At 38.4% G+C, this 16747-nt stretch overlaps 1 protein-coding gene across 26 annotated transcripts in view; it reads right to left on the bottom strand.

Moving 5' to 3' along the window:
- Nucleotides 1-16747, bottom strand: part of DLG2 (discs, large homolog 2 (Drosophila)) — a 1063278-nt gene that overhangs the window by 426236 nt on the left and 620295 nt on the right. For 2 of the 26 annotated variants that reach the window (XM_014958298.1, XM_014958300.1), the window contains exon 1: nt 7002-7117. The exons of the other annotated variants lie outside the window; for them this stretch is intronic. In XM_014958298.1, coding sequence (XP_014813784.1) covers nt 7002-7106 — 105 coding nt within the window. In that variant the 5' untranslated portion in view covers nt 7107-7117. Of the gene's footprint in view, nt 1-7001; nt 7118-16747 lie in introns of those variants that run through there. 26 annotated transcript variants of the gene reach the window in all.

The raw sequence follows: 16747 nt of genomic DNA, 5'->3' as shown, positions 1-16747 counted from the left end.
CCAGGAGAAAAAAACGTAACACAAAATGCTTATGTTATCCACAGACTTCTTAACAATGGCAAATGGTCTCATTGACTTGAGAATTATCATTTTTTCTTAAACATTAACAATTTAAGATTTCTACAGTTTGCCTAAGCATTATCTTCATTAACTGCAGATGGGTGCAGATTTTTTATAAAACAGTCCAAACCTCAAGAAAAGCTGCAGAACAAAAAGAACAGGAAAGTAATCTCAAATACCTGTCTTTAACCTGAGAATATATTGATTTATTGCATTACTCAGGAGTGTAGACTACTTCATACATTTATATAGAAATATTTTTTCACTGCAACTGGGTTTTAACATTCTGTAGAAACAAGACAAGTGTGTACACATGTATAGATACAAAGCTCTATACACATACAAACATGCACATACAGATATATACGTATAAATTCAAACACAGACTAGGCCAAAAGCATGGAACCAGTTTTTAGGCATCTTGTTTGACCCGGCTGCACGCTACAAGTGCACGGTTCAGCCTTGATGTGCACAAAGCAAAAACTCCTTCCAGAGAAAGGAAAACAAAAGCAAAGCACAACCACAGACATTCTGTCCCTCCTTTCTCTTCCAAAGTGAAGGATGAATTACTCAGGGTATGAATTTTACTTTTAAAATCATGGCACACCAAGCTCATAAAGGAGTTATCCAGTATCTTATTCTGTTAGCTTTTTACAGCTTGAAGCACCTGCAAGTTGAGTGTAACATTTATTCCTGCATGGAGACTTTTATAACCAGCCTCAAAACCACAGAAACAAATGGACTAAAAATTACAACTCGGATGAAGACAACAAGAACATGTGAAGAACTAAACATGAAATAGGGAAATTAACAGAATTCACTACTTACTCAAGAGGTCTATAAGAACATAAATTCCAAAGAACCAAACACCTGCTTTCAGAACTAATCAATTACATTCAGCACTATATATAGCAGCCCAGAAATAATGGAATCGGTGTCAAAGAGCACTTACCTCTGCTTGGCAAGAGCAGAGGAGACCAAGATTTACTGGTGCTACAGCTAAACTCTCCACGGAGAGGAATGAGTAAGAAATACAGACGAAAGAGTATTTAGAGTTTTAGGAAAGGTTCTCAGGTATAACAGAAGTACTAAAATCACCATTGATCCTCTTTCAGCACTGAAGTCACCAGCAGAAGAGCTGTGGTCCATGAAATGCAGCAACTTAACTCACTGATTCTATTAAGGATTTGCAGGATCAAAGCTATTTTGCCAAATGCTTTCACTTAATGAATATATATTTAACAGTATTTAGGAAGATCTTAAAGAACTAAACTTGATTTTGAATATCCGCAACAAAGTTTAATTGGGCTGTGCTACAGCAAAGACAGTTTTGATTTTTATGTCAGTAGAAGTAAACTTCTAACCTAACGTCCTCTGGAAAAGTTTTAATTGATGTCCCAGAGTGTCCCTTCATGGCCCAGAATCACTACGTGATGAGTAAAATTAACAAAATAATTCCAAATATATCGCTTGCCGACAGCTTGCTTCAAACCCGGAATCATTGCAGGATGACTGCACTCACAGTACGTTGTTTCAAATTATAAAAAATGTTGGCGGATAAAGTGAAGCTATCCAGGGTTCAGGGCAAATCAGGCATTTTACAAAGTTTTGCCTCATGTACAATAAAATGCATTTCTCAATGAAAATGTACTTTTACAAAATTACAAGTATTTAGCATTTTACTATAGGGCTTGACAACCATTTTTAATCTCAGGTTTCTCACTGAAATCCTTTTGCCTAAGAGATTGGATGCTCTGTAAGTGACTTGCAGGATGATGCATACTAAAACTACCATTTTTTCATAATTTTACAGATTGTAGCACCCTGCAAGAATGCATAGGCTGCTGAGATTAGCAAGGCCTCTCCTCATGAATCCATGTAATACCACCAGGCTTGACTGAAAAGACAGAATGTTCCCTTTAGGATGATGCTTTTTCTTTAGATTGATAGATGGCGAAAATACAGATGTGCCATTTTCTTGTAGTTCTTAGGACCTATTTCCCTCACAATTTAAAAATGTGCACAGATGAAAAAAAAAAGTCCTATTTCCAGTCTTTGTATCCTGCCATACCTTAATCTGGCTACATTCAAGCACCCCTTTTAAGGAATACACGCTGCTAAAACATGAATCTTGTATTATTATTGTATTATTCTGCTTGAGAGTGGGTCCCTTGCGAACCTCATGAATTTCAACCAGGCCAAGGGCAAGGTCCTGTACCTGGTTGGGGGCAATCCCAAACACTAATACAGTCTGGGCAGAAATTAAGAGCAGTCCAGAGGAGAAGGACTTGAGGGCATTGGTGGATGAGAATCTCAACATGAGCTGGCAATGTGCGCTGGCAGACCAGAAAGCCAACCTTATCTTGAGTTGCACCCCCAGCAGCATGGCCAGCAGGTCAAGAGAGGTGAGTCTGCTCCTCTGCTCTGGTGAGACGTCCCCCTGCAGTACTGCGCCCAGCTCAGGGTCCCCCAACATAAGGAGGACGTGAACTTGTGGGAGTGAGTCCAGAGGATCACAAAAATAGAGGGCTGGAGCAGCTCTCCTATGAGGACAGGCCAAGAGAGTTGGGATTGTTCAGCCTAGAAGAAGAGAAAGCTCCAGGGAGATCTTCTACTACTTAAAGGAGGCCTACAGGCAAGCTGGAGACCGGACTGTACTGATAGGATGAGGAGTAACAGTTTTAACCTGAAAGCAGGGAGATTTCCATTAGATATAAGGAAGAAATTCCTTATGATCGGGGTGGTGAGACATTGGAACTGTTTGCCCAGAGAAGCTGTGGATGGTGTTCAAGGCCAGGCTGGATGGGGCTTTGAGCAACCTGGTCTGGTTGGAGGCGTCCCTGCCCAGGGCAGGGGGGTTGGAACTCAAGGATCTTTATAAGGTCCAACTTGAACCATTCTACAATTCTACAATTCTACCTGCCTTCCACCTTGTACAGCGCACACACAGTGAGGTTTGGGTACCGGGGGGCTCCTCTCTGAGGAGAGGCCGGGGCCGCCCTGTGCCAGACACAAGAGAAGAGACCGACCCCCACCTCTCTACACCCTCCTTTCAGGCAGTTGTAAAGAGCGAGAAGGTCTCCCCTCAGGCTCCCTTTTCTCCAGGCTGAACAACCCCAGCTCCCTCAGCCTTTCCTCATAAGACTTGTTTTCCAAAAACCTCACTAGCTTCGTTGCCCTTCTCTGGACCCACTCCAGCACCTCAATGTCTTTTTTGTGGTAAGGGGCCCAAAATTGGACACAGCATTCGAGTTGGGCCCTCACCCATGCCAAGTACAGGGGCAGTTCCCCAGGTCAAGTCTGCTTTCCCTGCAACACACAGCTTCCTCTGAAATGTCACTGTGGAACACATATTTGTTCTGTATCTTTTATATATTCACCCTATTTTCTGATAAATCTACAAATCCTGTATTAGAGGTGAAACTGCAGCAGCATAAAAAGTAAAAGAACAAGGTCTCTAGTTATAAAAGAAAATGTTGACTTGATAGCAGAGACAACAAAGAGAAAGTGGAAGCAGCGCTGCTGCCACAAGGAAAGGGAAGTTATTGTGTAAAAATAGAACCACATAAAGTACCAACTGATTATTGTTCATAGAGGAGCTTTCCAAAGAGAAGGAAAGCTATATCTTCTCTGTTAACATGCAGTCTATTAAGATGTTACTGCTGTCAACCTCTTAATTCTTAGAAACAGCATTTACCAAAAAAATTTCAAAACACAAAATCAACACAACATGACAGGTTTGTAGAATAACGAAACCGTGTAAAGGGACTGAACTCAAGATGAGTAGTACCAGTGCAATAAAAGCAGCTCTACTATATGTCATCGCTTAAGTAAAGAAAACGCCTGGGGCCAATATAAGTCTGAGAAACACAAACAACATGACTGGAGGGTACAGCAAAACTGACAGTCTTTCAAAGAACTCATACAGGGCCTTAAAAAATACACCTCATTTAAACCAAAATTTATAGGCCTGCAAAAAAAAAAAAGGCGGCAATTTCTGTCAAGAAATAATCAAGGAAAGAGCATCCTTGTGACAAAATTAGATTAAGAGTGCAAACAGGTGTATGAATTCTACAGACTTAAGAAGTTAGACTAAAAACAAAAGGAAGAAATGTTAAAGTATTTGATGTTATGAATGATGCTGAGAAACACTTCAGATCATGAAAATGATACTTTCCTGTTTTTCAACAAATATTTTCCTATTTTTAACATGGGAATATTTTTCAATTTCATGCCAAGGGCAGGCAAACAGATTTTATACACTGATACAACAGTGAGCAATTTCATCAAACTAGAGTATAATCTCCCTGGAGGAGTGATAGAAGCCCTATTACCTAAATTTCTTTGTATAAACTTAGATTAGGCACTAAAATACAGACTGTAGGCAGTACTCACATTCTGGCAGATGGGCAACATGACCTATGAGGTCTTCCCTCATCTTTACATTTTAACATTCTGTCACTTCTAAACAGTGTTGTTTTGGCTGGAATTGGATGCAGAAACACTGAGTAAAAAATGATTATCTCAAACTGAATTAAAATAGATGGGGGCAATTTTAACAGTGACTTATCTAGCAGCAAGACGGCATTTTTATTTATGAGGCAGTCACAAAAAGTAACACAAGGCACAACTTTGAAATATGATCATTGAAATAAGGATATCGTTTAGTTACTGATTTCAAAACATATTTTCTGCTGTGTAAGATGCAAAAATCTAGGATGCTACTTTTCATATACATTAATAACAGTGATCTGGACAGGACAGGGAGAGTTCTGTGCTCTCTGGATTTACCATGTGGATGTGTATATCTAAAAGCAACTCAGCCCACAAAGTGAAACAACCTTCCTTGTACACAGAGACAATATTGACCTCTCACTATCACTGTACTGAACAATAAACGTAACAATCACAGAGACATAAAACATAAAAACTGTCAGAACTGATCTACCAAGATTGAGAAGATGGGTTGCAAATCAATTAGAGGAACTTCAGATGTCACAACAACCTTTCATGCATTTACATGATCCCCCAAAACACTGAAACATTAAATCGTTCATAACATCAAGGCAGCCTCTTCCTTTAAAAAAAAAAAAAAATAATAGCAATAATAATCATCTCTTGGATGTCTGTCTCCGATATGATGGCGGTTTGTTTATCTGTTTTTAATGGAAAAGCTCCAAGAGAGGACTTTCAGAAACAAGTTTTGGTTACTTTTAGGAAGGAAAAAGAAAGTATTTCCTGACAAAGAATTAGCAGTGGAAGTTATACACTATACATCAGGTGATAAGAAAAAACACCTGGAAAAGGACTAAGCATAGCATCTAGAAACACAAAAAGGAGCTGGCTGCTTAAGGCAGGATGTAGGTAGAATATAGGCATCTGAATCCAAGAATGCATCCTTCAAAATACTCAGCTTTAGGATCTCAGATTTTCTTTGTGCCTGTACAACAGTGCTTCAACCTCAAAAACAGCTCAGCATCTATCTCATGCAACTGACATTCAGAAATGAGGCAGCCTTTACCAAAGAACCCTTTGGACGGATCCGGTCTCCTCCTACCCTGTCTTTTTAGGCACCAATTCCACCCTCCAAATGAAATGGAAAATTGTCAGCATATCCCCCCCATCCGGTAAATCATGATGCCTGGCAGAAATATCAGCTTTACCATTCTCAGCCTGTTGTAAATCCTGACTTTCGCCATAGGACGTCTGGGGAAAATTAACACCTAATTTGATGGTCCTTTCCAAAAGCTAACCAACTTCACAGGCAGGTGCACCAATTCTGAGCATTAACATATAAAAACCCCACTGCAGACCTGACCCTGATACTAAATAAATGTTTGGTTGGGAGGACAAGAAATGGGAACATCGTGTGCTTCAGAGGAATGGGAGAAAAATGACATAGAAAATATTACAGCAAGAAGAACACAGAATCTGCGGGAAGCGCCAGGTTTTTTAGGGCAGCTGTAACAAGGAGAAATCAAGAGACTCCAAAGTTAAAGTCAGCTCATCCTTCACATGCTACTATGTGCTTTGTGACACATTTTGAAATTACTTTTTAGATTATAGTATAAGCTGTCTATTCATACACAAACAGGGGTCCGAGCATCTTTTGCTGTCAGCCCATCTGGTATAGAAAGCACTGAGTTTTGCTCACTTATTAGCTCAATGCTGCACTGATACAGTTAGCACCTAAATAATTCTTCAGATTGTTGATAATATACTTAACAGTTCAGATATATGTCTCTTCTGCAGAATATTAGTGTATTTTCACTTAGAGATACCCCATCAAATTTATATTTCACATGAAGATACATGGAGGAAAGCAAGACGCTCTTTTCTCTCCTCTCCAGCACGCTCTGTCTGGCTTACCTAACCTGGTCAACAAAAGCATCGTCCTGCATCTGCTACTCCATATGGCAAAATAAATATTTTCAGTGCATATGACACTAATAGAAGTAAAATGCTTTTCAAAATACTTGAAAGCAAAATATGATTAGAACCAGTAACACATATTGATGTAAACATAGAAGAGATCAGTCAACTTAATTGTTTTGGTTTACATACGTTATACAATATCATTATTACTGGATGTCATTTGGTGATAAGCAGTAATACCTGTATATTCAATTTATATTTATTAAATACAGTTGATAAATACTCCTTCATTTAAAAGCTATCTCAATTAAATAATTTTCTGGAAGTAAGAATAATTTTCTCCCCAGAAATCACCGGATTTTATTAAAGGCTGTTTTTTCCCACTCACCCATTGATCAGCAAGAAACACAGAAGACCTATGGTAGAAAGCCCGAGTTCATTCAGCTCAACAGAGGAGTTTATTTTAAGCCATTTCCCCGATCTTCCCCCCAAAAAGAAGGCTAATCCTCAGAATTTAAATTTTTAAAATGTGCCTTATTTCAGAGATACAGTACAATTTTCCTTACCGGGAGAAAAGAATCAAATGAATCTTGTTGCTGATTTTCAATAGCTGAAATTGTTTTCAACCAGAAGAGATAGCTTGAAATATCAGACATTTCAGAGTGCTTCATACCGAAAGCTGCCAGATTAGTAGGACTGAGGTGAGACAGACTTGCAAAAGGAGGACTTTGGCTGTGTTACATAAAGTTCTTAATTAGATCCTTGGTACAAATTGCTATCCTAAGAATAAAAAGTTAATCAAAAAGCCTCATTGGAAGGATAGGAGGGCAAGATTAGAGCCGAGACAGCTGTTTCACTTTGGGATACTAATACAACTGCCTAACTGGATAGTGTTTCTCTCTTCAGAAGTGAAAATATATGTGTGAAAATTAAAATGTTTCTTTTGTGCTACTTAGGACTAAATTTTTCGCAGCTGACTTTCCACAGTGGCACACAGACAAACTCTCTGTATTTATACTCCAGTGCAGCAAGCACCTAACTTGCAGACCCCCTTAAAATCACAGCCAATATATGTTCATGAAAAGAGGGAAAATTTGAAAGGTACTGAATATAGAATTGGCATGAGAAAAAGGTTGCAAGGACTTTTGGTGACAAACAGTAAGAATCAACCTAGAAAGATTTATTTATTGTGACTAAATCCAAGAAAACTGCCCTAACAACCACAGGATAGCGATGGATGATTTCTTATCTGTCCCAAAGGATGCTATTCCAGCCTCCATTGCCAAAGGGATGTTGTACAACTGAGATCTCTCTTCACCTGTTCAGGTTGGTTTTCCCTGCAGAAATGACAGGACATCCATCCATCAATGGACAGACATGTTTGTTTTACCCATGGTAAAATCCAGAGCCCACAGAAATCTTGGGGGTTTCAGTAAGTTTGGGATTTTTGTGACAATGTCTTTTTGGGAGGAGGGTATAGCGTAGGTGCAGGCTGTCTGCTCAGAAAATTCACAAAGACTGACACTATACAGATTTTCAGGAACCAGATGTCATCCTTTGCCAAAGAAGCTCTGGAGAAAATCTGAATCTAAAGCAAATCTGAAAAGTCAGAGCTGATAGATAGTCATGATGAAATGGAAATATATGGTATGAAGGATGAAATACTGGAGATAACAATTTTTATATTCCCCAATTCCTCACTCGCTCACAAAAATGGATTTCCAAAAGGAATTAGGAAGTAATTATTTTTGGAGAGGGAGAACGGTTGAGAAGAGAGAGATTAAAAACTAAATAGTACTAGGGACAAGGGTAGAAATTTAGTAGCCTTAAACAGTATGTAGTTCCCTGTGTTCTAAACTTTTCTCTTTGTCTACTAGTAATAATTCATTTTAGGACTCCAAATACTCATGGTCGGAGTTAACTGAAAAACTATCAGAATGACCAAGAATATTGAAAATATTGAAAAATCAAGTAAAGTTTAGCAACTAATACTGATAAAAAAGAAAATAAAAAGAAAAAATTAAAAAATCCTAAAGCTTTTCCTGGTTTAGAACAAAATATTTTATTTCAGAAAACATGAAAACCTTTAACAATGTAGCATAAGTACATTTTTGATGAGCAGTTTCTTAAAAAATTGATAGAAACTTTTTCAAAGAAAAAAAAAAGGTAAACAACCTAAGGTAAAAACTGTTTGGGTTTTTTTTGTTTGTTTGTTTGTTTGTTTTTTTCTGAGCAAACCAATTTCTGAAAAGACCCAAAGAAGAATTTGCCAACTTGCGTAGTTTTGCAGAGTGGAGATGAGGAAAGGGAGATTGAGAGCTGCTTTTCACCTCCACCCATGAACCTTCTATTGCTTTGGGTAATGAGAAAATTCTACACTAATTTAAATGTTGCAAAAAAACTTCAGTATTAACTGAAATGCAATATCCCTGCAAAGCATATGTTCTTTTAGTGGAAATTCTGCAATATGTGAACTGTATATAGCAAGGAGTAGATAACTTTTCCTTCCCTTTAAAACTCCCTCCATAAGCGCTCAGTACTTTATTTGAACAGACCTTTGGTTTCACCCAGTTGAGTTGTTTGTATCATCTCATGACATGATTTGTACCATTTGCTTCTCAAAAAAAAGTGGAAAAAGGCTAAATAATTGGCCAATTCTTCATCATCTTGAATAGCTAATGATTCCACTTGAACATTATGTTTTAGGACGTCAAATGGATCTCTCATTGTGAAAATGGTTTACAGCGAGAATAGCTACAAAGGGCTTCTGCTTTCACTTCTGTATTATGTGTTTGTGGCAAGGTTTCAGAGGTAGGGAGCTGCATGGTCAGGGGCTCCAAGCTGGACAGTTGGTTATGTCTGACTCTCCAGTGACCCCCATAGTCGGATACAGCTGAGCCCATCAGCCAAGCTGGTGGCATCTCTGTGGAAACACATTTAATAAAGGACAGAAAATGATGAGGAGGAGAGAATAAGGGAAGAAGAGGACCAGGGCAGTAGGAGATAATGTGCCTCTGCATAGCAGAGGAGGCACATCCCAAAGAGACCGTAGCTGATGGATAAACCCACACTGAAGCAGGTACTCCCGCAGAGGGACTGTGGCCGTGGAGGACGCACACTGGTGAGGAGGAAACCAGTCAAACAAAGGCATAAGAAGAAAGGAGAGGCAGAGAGAAACCATTACGTCCCAACCTCCTGCACTGTCACCTCACCAAAGGGACTGTGCATAACCTACAACGATCACAAAGAGGGAAGAGAAGTGTTTGGAGTGAAGCTGAGTCTGGTAAAGTGGGAGGAGAGGTGTTTCCCCTGACTCTTGTTTGTTTCTCAATACCCAACTCAGTAATTAAATGCTTACATTAATTGGCGGTAAGTTAAATTCCCCAAGTTGAGTCTGTTTCACCTGTGACAGTAATTGGAGAGCAACTTCCTTATTCTTACTTGGACTCACGAGTTTTCTCTTGTATTTTGTCCCCTGCCCTGCTGCAGGGGCACTGAGTGACAGGTTGTGTGGGTGAATTGGTTGCCAGCTGGGCAAATCCACCGCATCCACATTGATCACCATACCTACAATTAAAGCACATTTCAGGAGACTTTCCATCATATTTAAAGAACAATCTTATATAATACCTAAAGCTTTTCCAGTAAAAGGAAAAGGCACTACAGACAGGTAATACCTTGGGTCAAGAGATGACAAGACATGAATAAAGAATTTGTATCACAAAAGCTGATGCAACTACATCAAATAAAAGCTTATGTAGTTCGTTTGCAAAGGCACAACTGTCCTACACATCCAAAACATATGCTTTACAGGAAAAATGGCATCCCAGGTTCCTTTATGCCTTATATGCATAATGTAATTTATAATGCATATTTATTTCTATGAAAACAAGCACTGCTATCAATCAAGTAAATGTTAAATAATTCAACCAGTAAGATTACTTTTTATAATTTGATATAACAGATCAGCTGGGAATATCTCACTATGTCTCCAGCAGAGAATTTTAGAAATTACTTAACTGTACCTCAGCCTTTTACATGTCTCCAACTAGATTACTGCCTTCCTATGAAACATTAAAATGTTTAATTTTTAAAATAAATTTTAGTAGAGCATAGCTTCTGTAAAGCTTCGTTGGAGTTCTGTCAGTGGGTTGTTTACAGACCTCTAATACATTAAGAACAAATGACTGAGGTAACCGAGCGGTTCATTTGATAAGTATTTTACATTAGGAGAATAAGAAAAATATGGCCATGTAATTTTACATACTGGCGTATTGATTTATGGTTGTAGAAGCGTCTGCTGTTTGAGTCTGAAGGGCTTTGCTGGTTGTTCTTACTGAGTTTTCAATCAAAGGGAAGTAAGAATAGTATAGAGATTGCTAAATTCTAGATGAAGACTCTTGCATCACGATGGCTGAACTTTTGCATCCAGTAATCAGAGGCAGTAAAACTTCATTTTAATACTTTCATATCAACTGAAATCCTACTTTTTTCCCACTAGTGCTTCAGTAGTTAAAGATCAGATGTTGCACCAATTAAAATTGACTTCTGTGGCCTTTGAAATCCTTTGATGGATTGAATCCAAGTGCACAATGTCTACAAAAATGTAATTTTCTTTCCTCTTCTTGTCTCCCAATTTTGATACTGTAGTTTCAAGATAAATCATAAATAAATACAGGACTAACATTTTCTGTGCGTTTGATATATTCAACTTTGAAAACATTGTGAATTTTTGTGATTTTTTTTTTTTAATCCTCTTTACATATTAGATGTATTTTTTGGGGGACTTTTCTTCTTTCTCTTTACTTTTGCATAGAAATATAAAAGACAATAGTACAAACTGAAAAAAAAAAGAAACCTTCTAATCCATCAATCTAACTGCAGGTTAGGCTACTTCTTCAGTCCCTGTTCAGCAGGGTACTTAACTTTTGGCTTGACTTAAGCATTCAAAGTCCTGCTGGTAATGCCAAGCCCCACTAACACAGGCTATTTCAATGTGCGTAGGGAACATAGTGAAGCACTGGGCTGAATTGCAGTCCACAAAGTTTTTATTTTCCTCTCTACTGGTATGGCTTATTATTGAACTTCAGATTTTCAGATGTCCCTGAAGAAAAATATCGCCTAAGAAATTTCAGCTATCTTGATTCACTTTTTTGTCATCGCTTTGTTCTTACATGTTCAGTATTTTCTCCTCTTATTCCAACTTTACCAAGTTAGTAATACAAGAGCTACTTAAACTGTGTTTTCCAGCTCTGCACAAACGTCCCAGCGATGAGATCAGCTCAAACAATCCATTATTGACGGAAAGGCTGAAGAAGTAGTGCTGACAAGGTAACTGCTTTGTACCTCCAAGCCAGTATGTCCATCAACCCAAGAATAAAGCTCTTCCTTTAGATGAAGTTTCTCATAGATTGAATGAACTGATACAAACTGACCCACTTTGACCAAGACCTCACTACCCACTGCGAAACTTTCTTCAGTAACGTGAAGAACCACTAACCTTGAAAAGATGGAAATGCTATCAATATACACAGGCTCATGGATCCAGGAAGTCACTCAGATTCCCAACAAGGGGACTGGGCTTGATGCCACATCTCCATGGTGGCCACAAGCAGCAGAAGCCCTTGAAGGTCCAGAGAGGTGATTCTGCCATTTTACTCTGCTCTGGTGAGACCTCACCTGGAGTATTGTGTGCAGGTCTGGAGCTGTCAATATGGGAAGGACATGGACCTGATGGAGTGGATCCAGAGGAGGGCCAATAAAAGGATCAGGGTGTTGGAGCAGCTCTGCTATGAGGACAGGCTGAGGGAACTGGGGTTGTTCAGCCTGGAGAAGAGGAGGCTCTGGGGAGACCTAATAGCGGCCTTCCAGTACCTGATGAGGGCCTACAGGAGAGCTGGAGAGAGTCTGTTTACAAAGGCCTGCAGTGACAGGATGAGGGGCAATGGCTTTAAGTTGGGAAAGGACAGATTTAGATTCGATATTAGGAAAAAGTTCTTTACTATGAGGGTGGTGGAGCACTGGAACAGGTTGCCCAGGGACGTGGTTGAGGCCCCTTCCCTGGAGATATTAAAGGTGAGACTCAACGAGGCCCTGGCCAACCTGCTCTAGTTGGGGGTGTCCCTGCTGACTGTGGGGAGGCTGGACTAGATGACCTTTGGGGGACTCTTCTGGCCTGGACCATTCTATGATTCTATGATTCTATGATTCTGTAAGGTCTGATGGAGAACAGATTCCAGATACCCTTCCACACAGGTAGATTAGCCAAAACCCAACATAAATCAGCTAAGAATTAGAGTACTTCAACAGCTAGTGCAAGTTGGTCCAGTCTAACCGTTGCCTCCAGGACTAAGAAATGATAAAGGGGTTGAAAATACAAAGCTCCCCCTCTTGTTTTATGTGAAGTGCAAGTTGGTCCAGTCTAACCGTTGCCTTCAGGACTAAGATATGATAAAGGGGTTGAAAATGCAAAGCTCCCCCTCTGTTTTATGTGCAATTCACAAAATGTTTATTAACATCCCTGGATCAGCCTTCCCAGTCTGAAATTGAGTGAATATTGACCTAACTCACAAATGTATCAGAGAACAAAAGAATCATATAGCTGTTCCTTCTGAGGAGCTTTAAGAAATGTCAAGACATCAGACAGTAATGACATCTGGAGAAAACACAAACAGGATCAGTTTTGCTTTGATCCCCTTTCCTGCCCCTGTTTTTTTGTTGAACACCAACTAAGACTTGAGGTGATTGCAAAAAAGAATTTTCTTCATCTTTGCTGTTTTATTATTGCTATTATTGTTAATAGAAACAAAACCAAGCTCCTTTACCCCTCATCCCCCTGCCATTGAAGGTTTCTGATGTGGCAAGTCTGTTCCCTTTTGTATTTTTCTGTTTTGTCAGATTTGCTGAACCCTCAAGTGCAAGAGGCAACATGATGAAATAGAAACTGGCAGAAAGTACATTAAAGTTATTATCACCTGAGGACAAATCCTGGCAAGTGAACCACAAGAAAAAAGACTTCCATCTGGAAATAAGACAAAGAGCGTACAGGTAAACCCAGTAATTCCAGTACTGCTTTGGCAGCCATTCAAAAAAGTGAAAATACAGATGAGGTATGGAAAAAAAATATGTAGAATTAATGGGGCTCTTCAAAAAGAAGACAGAAAGGGGCAAAGGTGAGATGGAAAACAGGTCTTTAATTTCCCCAGTACCAAAATGTGTTTTGAAAGGGCATTACATAAAATGAGGAAAAGACAACCTTTTGGTTAGAGATGACAAGGGCTACCGTCAGAAGATACAAGGACCCAAGAATTATGAATCTGAAGAGCTTTTAGTTTTTGACCATTCAGCAGAATATTTCCACAATTCTGCATTTTTATCCACTACAAAGAGCTGATTCATTCCTTTCTGTACTCTCCATATGATTAACGTAATGTTTTACTTCTTGGTGCGTGGACTAGTTTAGCTGATAGACAGCAACCACTGCTTAAAACCAAAACAACTAGGAGTGATAACCTCAATTTTCAGCACAAATTATTTAAAGACTAATGTATCGGTTCCAAGTTTGTGCTGACTACATAGACTTAAATGCATCTCAGTAAAAACAGAAGATCCACTGAGAATACCACCATGACAACTCAAAGAAAAAAAAAAGAATTACAAGAGGCAGCTTTTTTACAGATTTATGCCCACAGAAATGATCGAATTGCTACCACTTTTATACTTGCAATTGCTGAGCAAGCTAATAACTGCCCCAGAGGCAACTGCAGTATATCATGACTTTGCTTATTACATATATTACACCTACATGTAATACAATGCAGAAAAAGTATGTTATAGTCAAACTAAACTGCAGCAAACTGCTATTGATTCCTTTCATATTTTTTTAGGATATCACTTCTTTAAAATCATTTAATATTTCAATAATATTGATGAAAAAATTATAATAATAATAACAATATCTAAGTGTTTTCCGAGTTATTTAAAATCTTATAGGCCAGGATTTTCAGAAATGCCCAATGGATACGTGGCCAAGTGGCAGTAGATACCTAGCTAAGTGAGTGTTCCCAAAAATTAGACTTCTCCTTGAAAGTATGAAAATGTGACACCACCTTCCCGCATCACTTCCTAATGTCCTCCTCAAATTTTGCATAACTATGTCTCTATGCATGCAAATTTTGCATGACTATGTCTATGGTATTCCCCTGCAGACAAGTTCTACCCATAGTCAATCCCCTGATGTGTTATTGTGTTCTGAATATGTAATGCTAAAAAGCAGTTCCTGAAAAATTAAATCAATGGGCACTGAGGATAGACAGTTGTCAATAACCAGATGAATTTCAGTACTGCAAAAGTTTTCATGTATATCATACACAAATGCATACACATTAGCAGGATTAATAGCCAGAAAAATAGTAATAATCTGCAGTGGAAGCTGGATTTCATTCAACACATTTTAAGGATTCTTAGGTTAAACGGTTCGTTTTTATTTCCACCTATGTGTTTTTTCTGGATGTTAGGAGGAAAAGCAGAGTAATGTACCATAATCCCTCCAAGTCTGAAACTGGGAGCTGTGCTCACTTTTGATAAGTCAGAGATATATAAATGTCTAATGAAGAAAACTGACGATGATCAAACTATTTAGATCTTTTATTTTTAAATAACTCCATATCCTATCAATTTAGGAAAATTCCTTACTTTACCCATCATTAGAAGATGGGACCTGAATATATGTTCTGCGTTCGTTTGCATGTAGCTGCATAAAACATTATCATTTACCTATAAGTGTATTAAACATTAGATGTATTAAAAAGGATTCTTAGGTTAAACGGTTCGTTTTTATTTCCACCTATGTGTTTTTTCTGGATGTTAGGAAGAAGAGCAGAGTAACGTACCGTAATCCCTCCAAGTCTGAAACTGGGAGCTGTGCTCACTTTTGATAAGTCAGAGATATACATGTCTAATGAAGAAAACTGACGTTGATCAAACTATTTAGATCTTTTATTTTTAAATAACTCCATATCCTATCAATTTAGGAAAATTCCTTACTTTACCCATCATTAGAAGATGTGACCTGAATATATGTTCTGCGTTCGTTTGCATGTAGCTGCATAAAACATTATCATTTACCTATAAATGTATTAAACATTAGATGTATTAAAACATGAATGTATAAAGGTCTTGTAAACTACAAATGTGCACAATCAATGTTACCCTAAAACATGAATGTATAAAGGTCTTGTAAACTATAAATGTGCGCAATCAATGTTACCCTTTCTGTGCTCACTTTTGATAAGTCAGAGATATACATGTCTAATGAAGAAAACTGACGATGATCAAACTATTTAGATCTTTTATTTTTAAATAACTCCATATCCTATCAATTTAGGAAAATTCCTTACTTTACCCATCATTAGAAGATGTGACCTGAATATATGTTCTGCGTTCGTTTGCATGTAGCTGCATAAAACATTATCATTTACCTATAAATGTATTAAACATTAGATGTATTAAAACATGAATGTATAAAGGTCTTGTAAACTATAAATGTGCGCAATCAATGTTACCCTTTTTTTCATTTTTACACATACAATTTAAAAATGGAAAAGAATTTATGTTATAGGAGTATGGTATTTTACTGGTAGGGCAGGAAGAGCAGCTACCTCAGAAAGGTGCTGTACAGGGACACAGCTGTATTCATGGAAGATGTATAGTCGAGTACTATATAGTGTAAGTTTTAATAACTGTGATTGGTTGGCTGGGTTTTCTTGTTTAATTTTTTTAAACTATGTCTTACTAACACTGCATTAAAAAGTTGTGTTTGAGAAGTAAAGTGCTGGAAAAAAAAAAAAAAACAATAGAGGAGTGTCTTTGGTACAGGCTCTAAAGCCTCTAAACCTACTCTTGAGCAGGTTGGTGGTGTACAAAGACCGTTCAGAACATGGTAGGAAACGTGACAGCATCAGCCTCAGAGAGAATGAGAGACCAGGGCTCTGATTTCTTTTACTGCCGCCTTATTAAATACCTTCTTATTAAATACCTGTCATTTGGCTGTCTGAGTCTGGCTGCCTGACTGCAGTCTCACAGAGCTAAATTCAGTTGCAACAACTGACCTGTGACAAGTGACTTCTATACTCCTGACTGCAAGATGGACCGATTTCCAGAGCACCCAGATGCGTCTGCAGAACGGAAAGTGAGAATAGAAAGGGAAAGAGAACAAGGTGTGCCTGAAACTCTCCCTTTCCTAAGTGAAACATCATTTTGCCTGGGTTCTTGGAGGTAGCAAAGAGCTTGATACAAGTTTCTGCACTTTGCC

The sequence above is a fragment of the Calidris pugnax genome, unplaced genomic scaffold, assembly GCF_001431845.1.
Source record: "Calidris pugnax isolate Ruff unplaced genomic scaffold, ASM143184v1 scaffold252, whole genome shotgun sequence".
NCBI lineage: Eukaryota > Metazoa > Chordata > Aves > Charadriiformes > Scolopacidae > Calidris > Calidris pugnax.
Note: the sequence above shows the minus strand (reverse complement) of the source record. Positions and strands in the feature narration are given on the sequence as shown.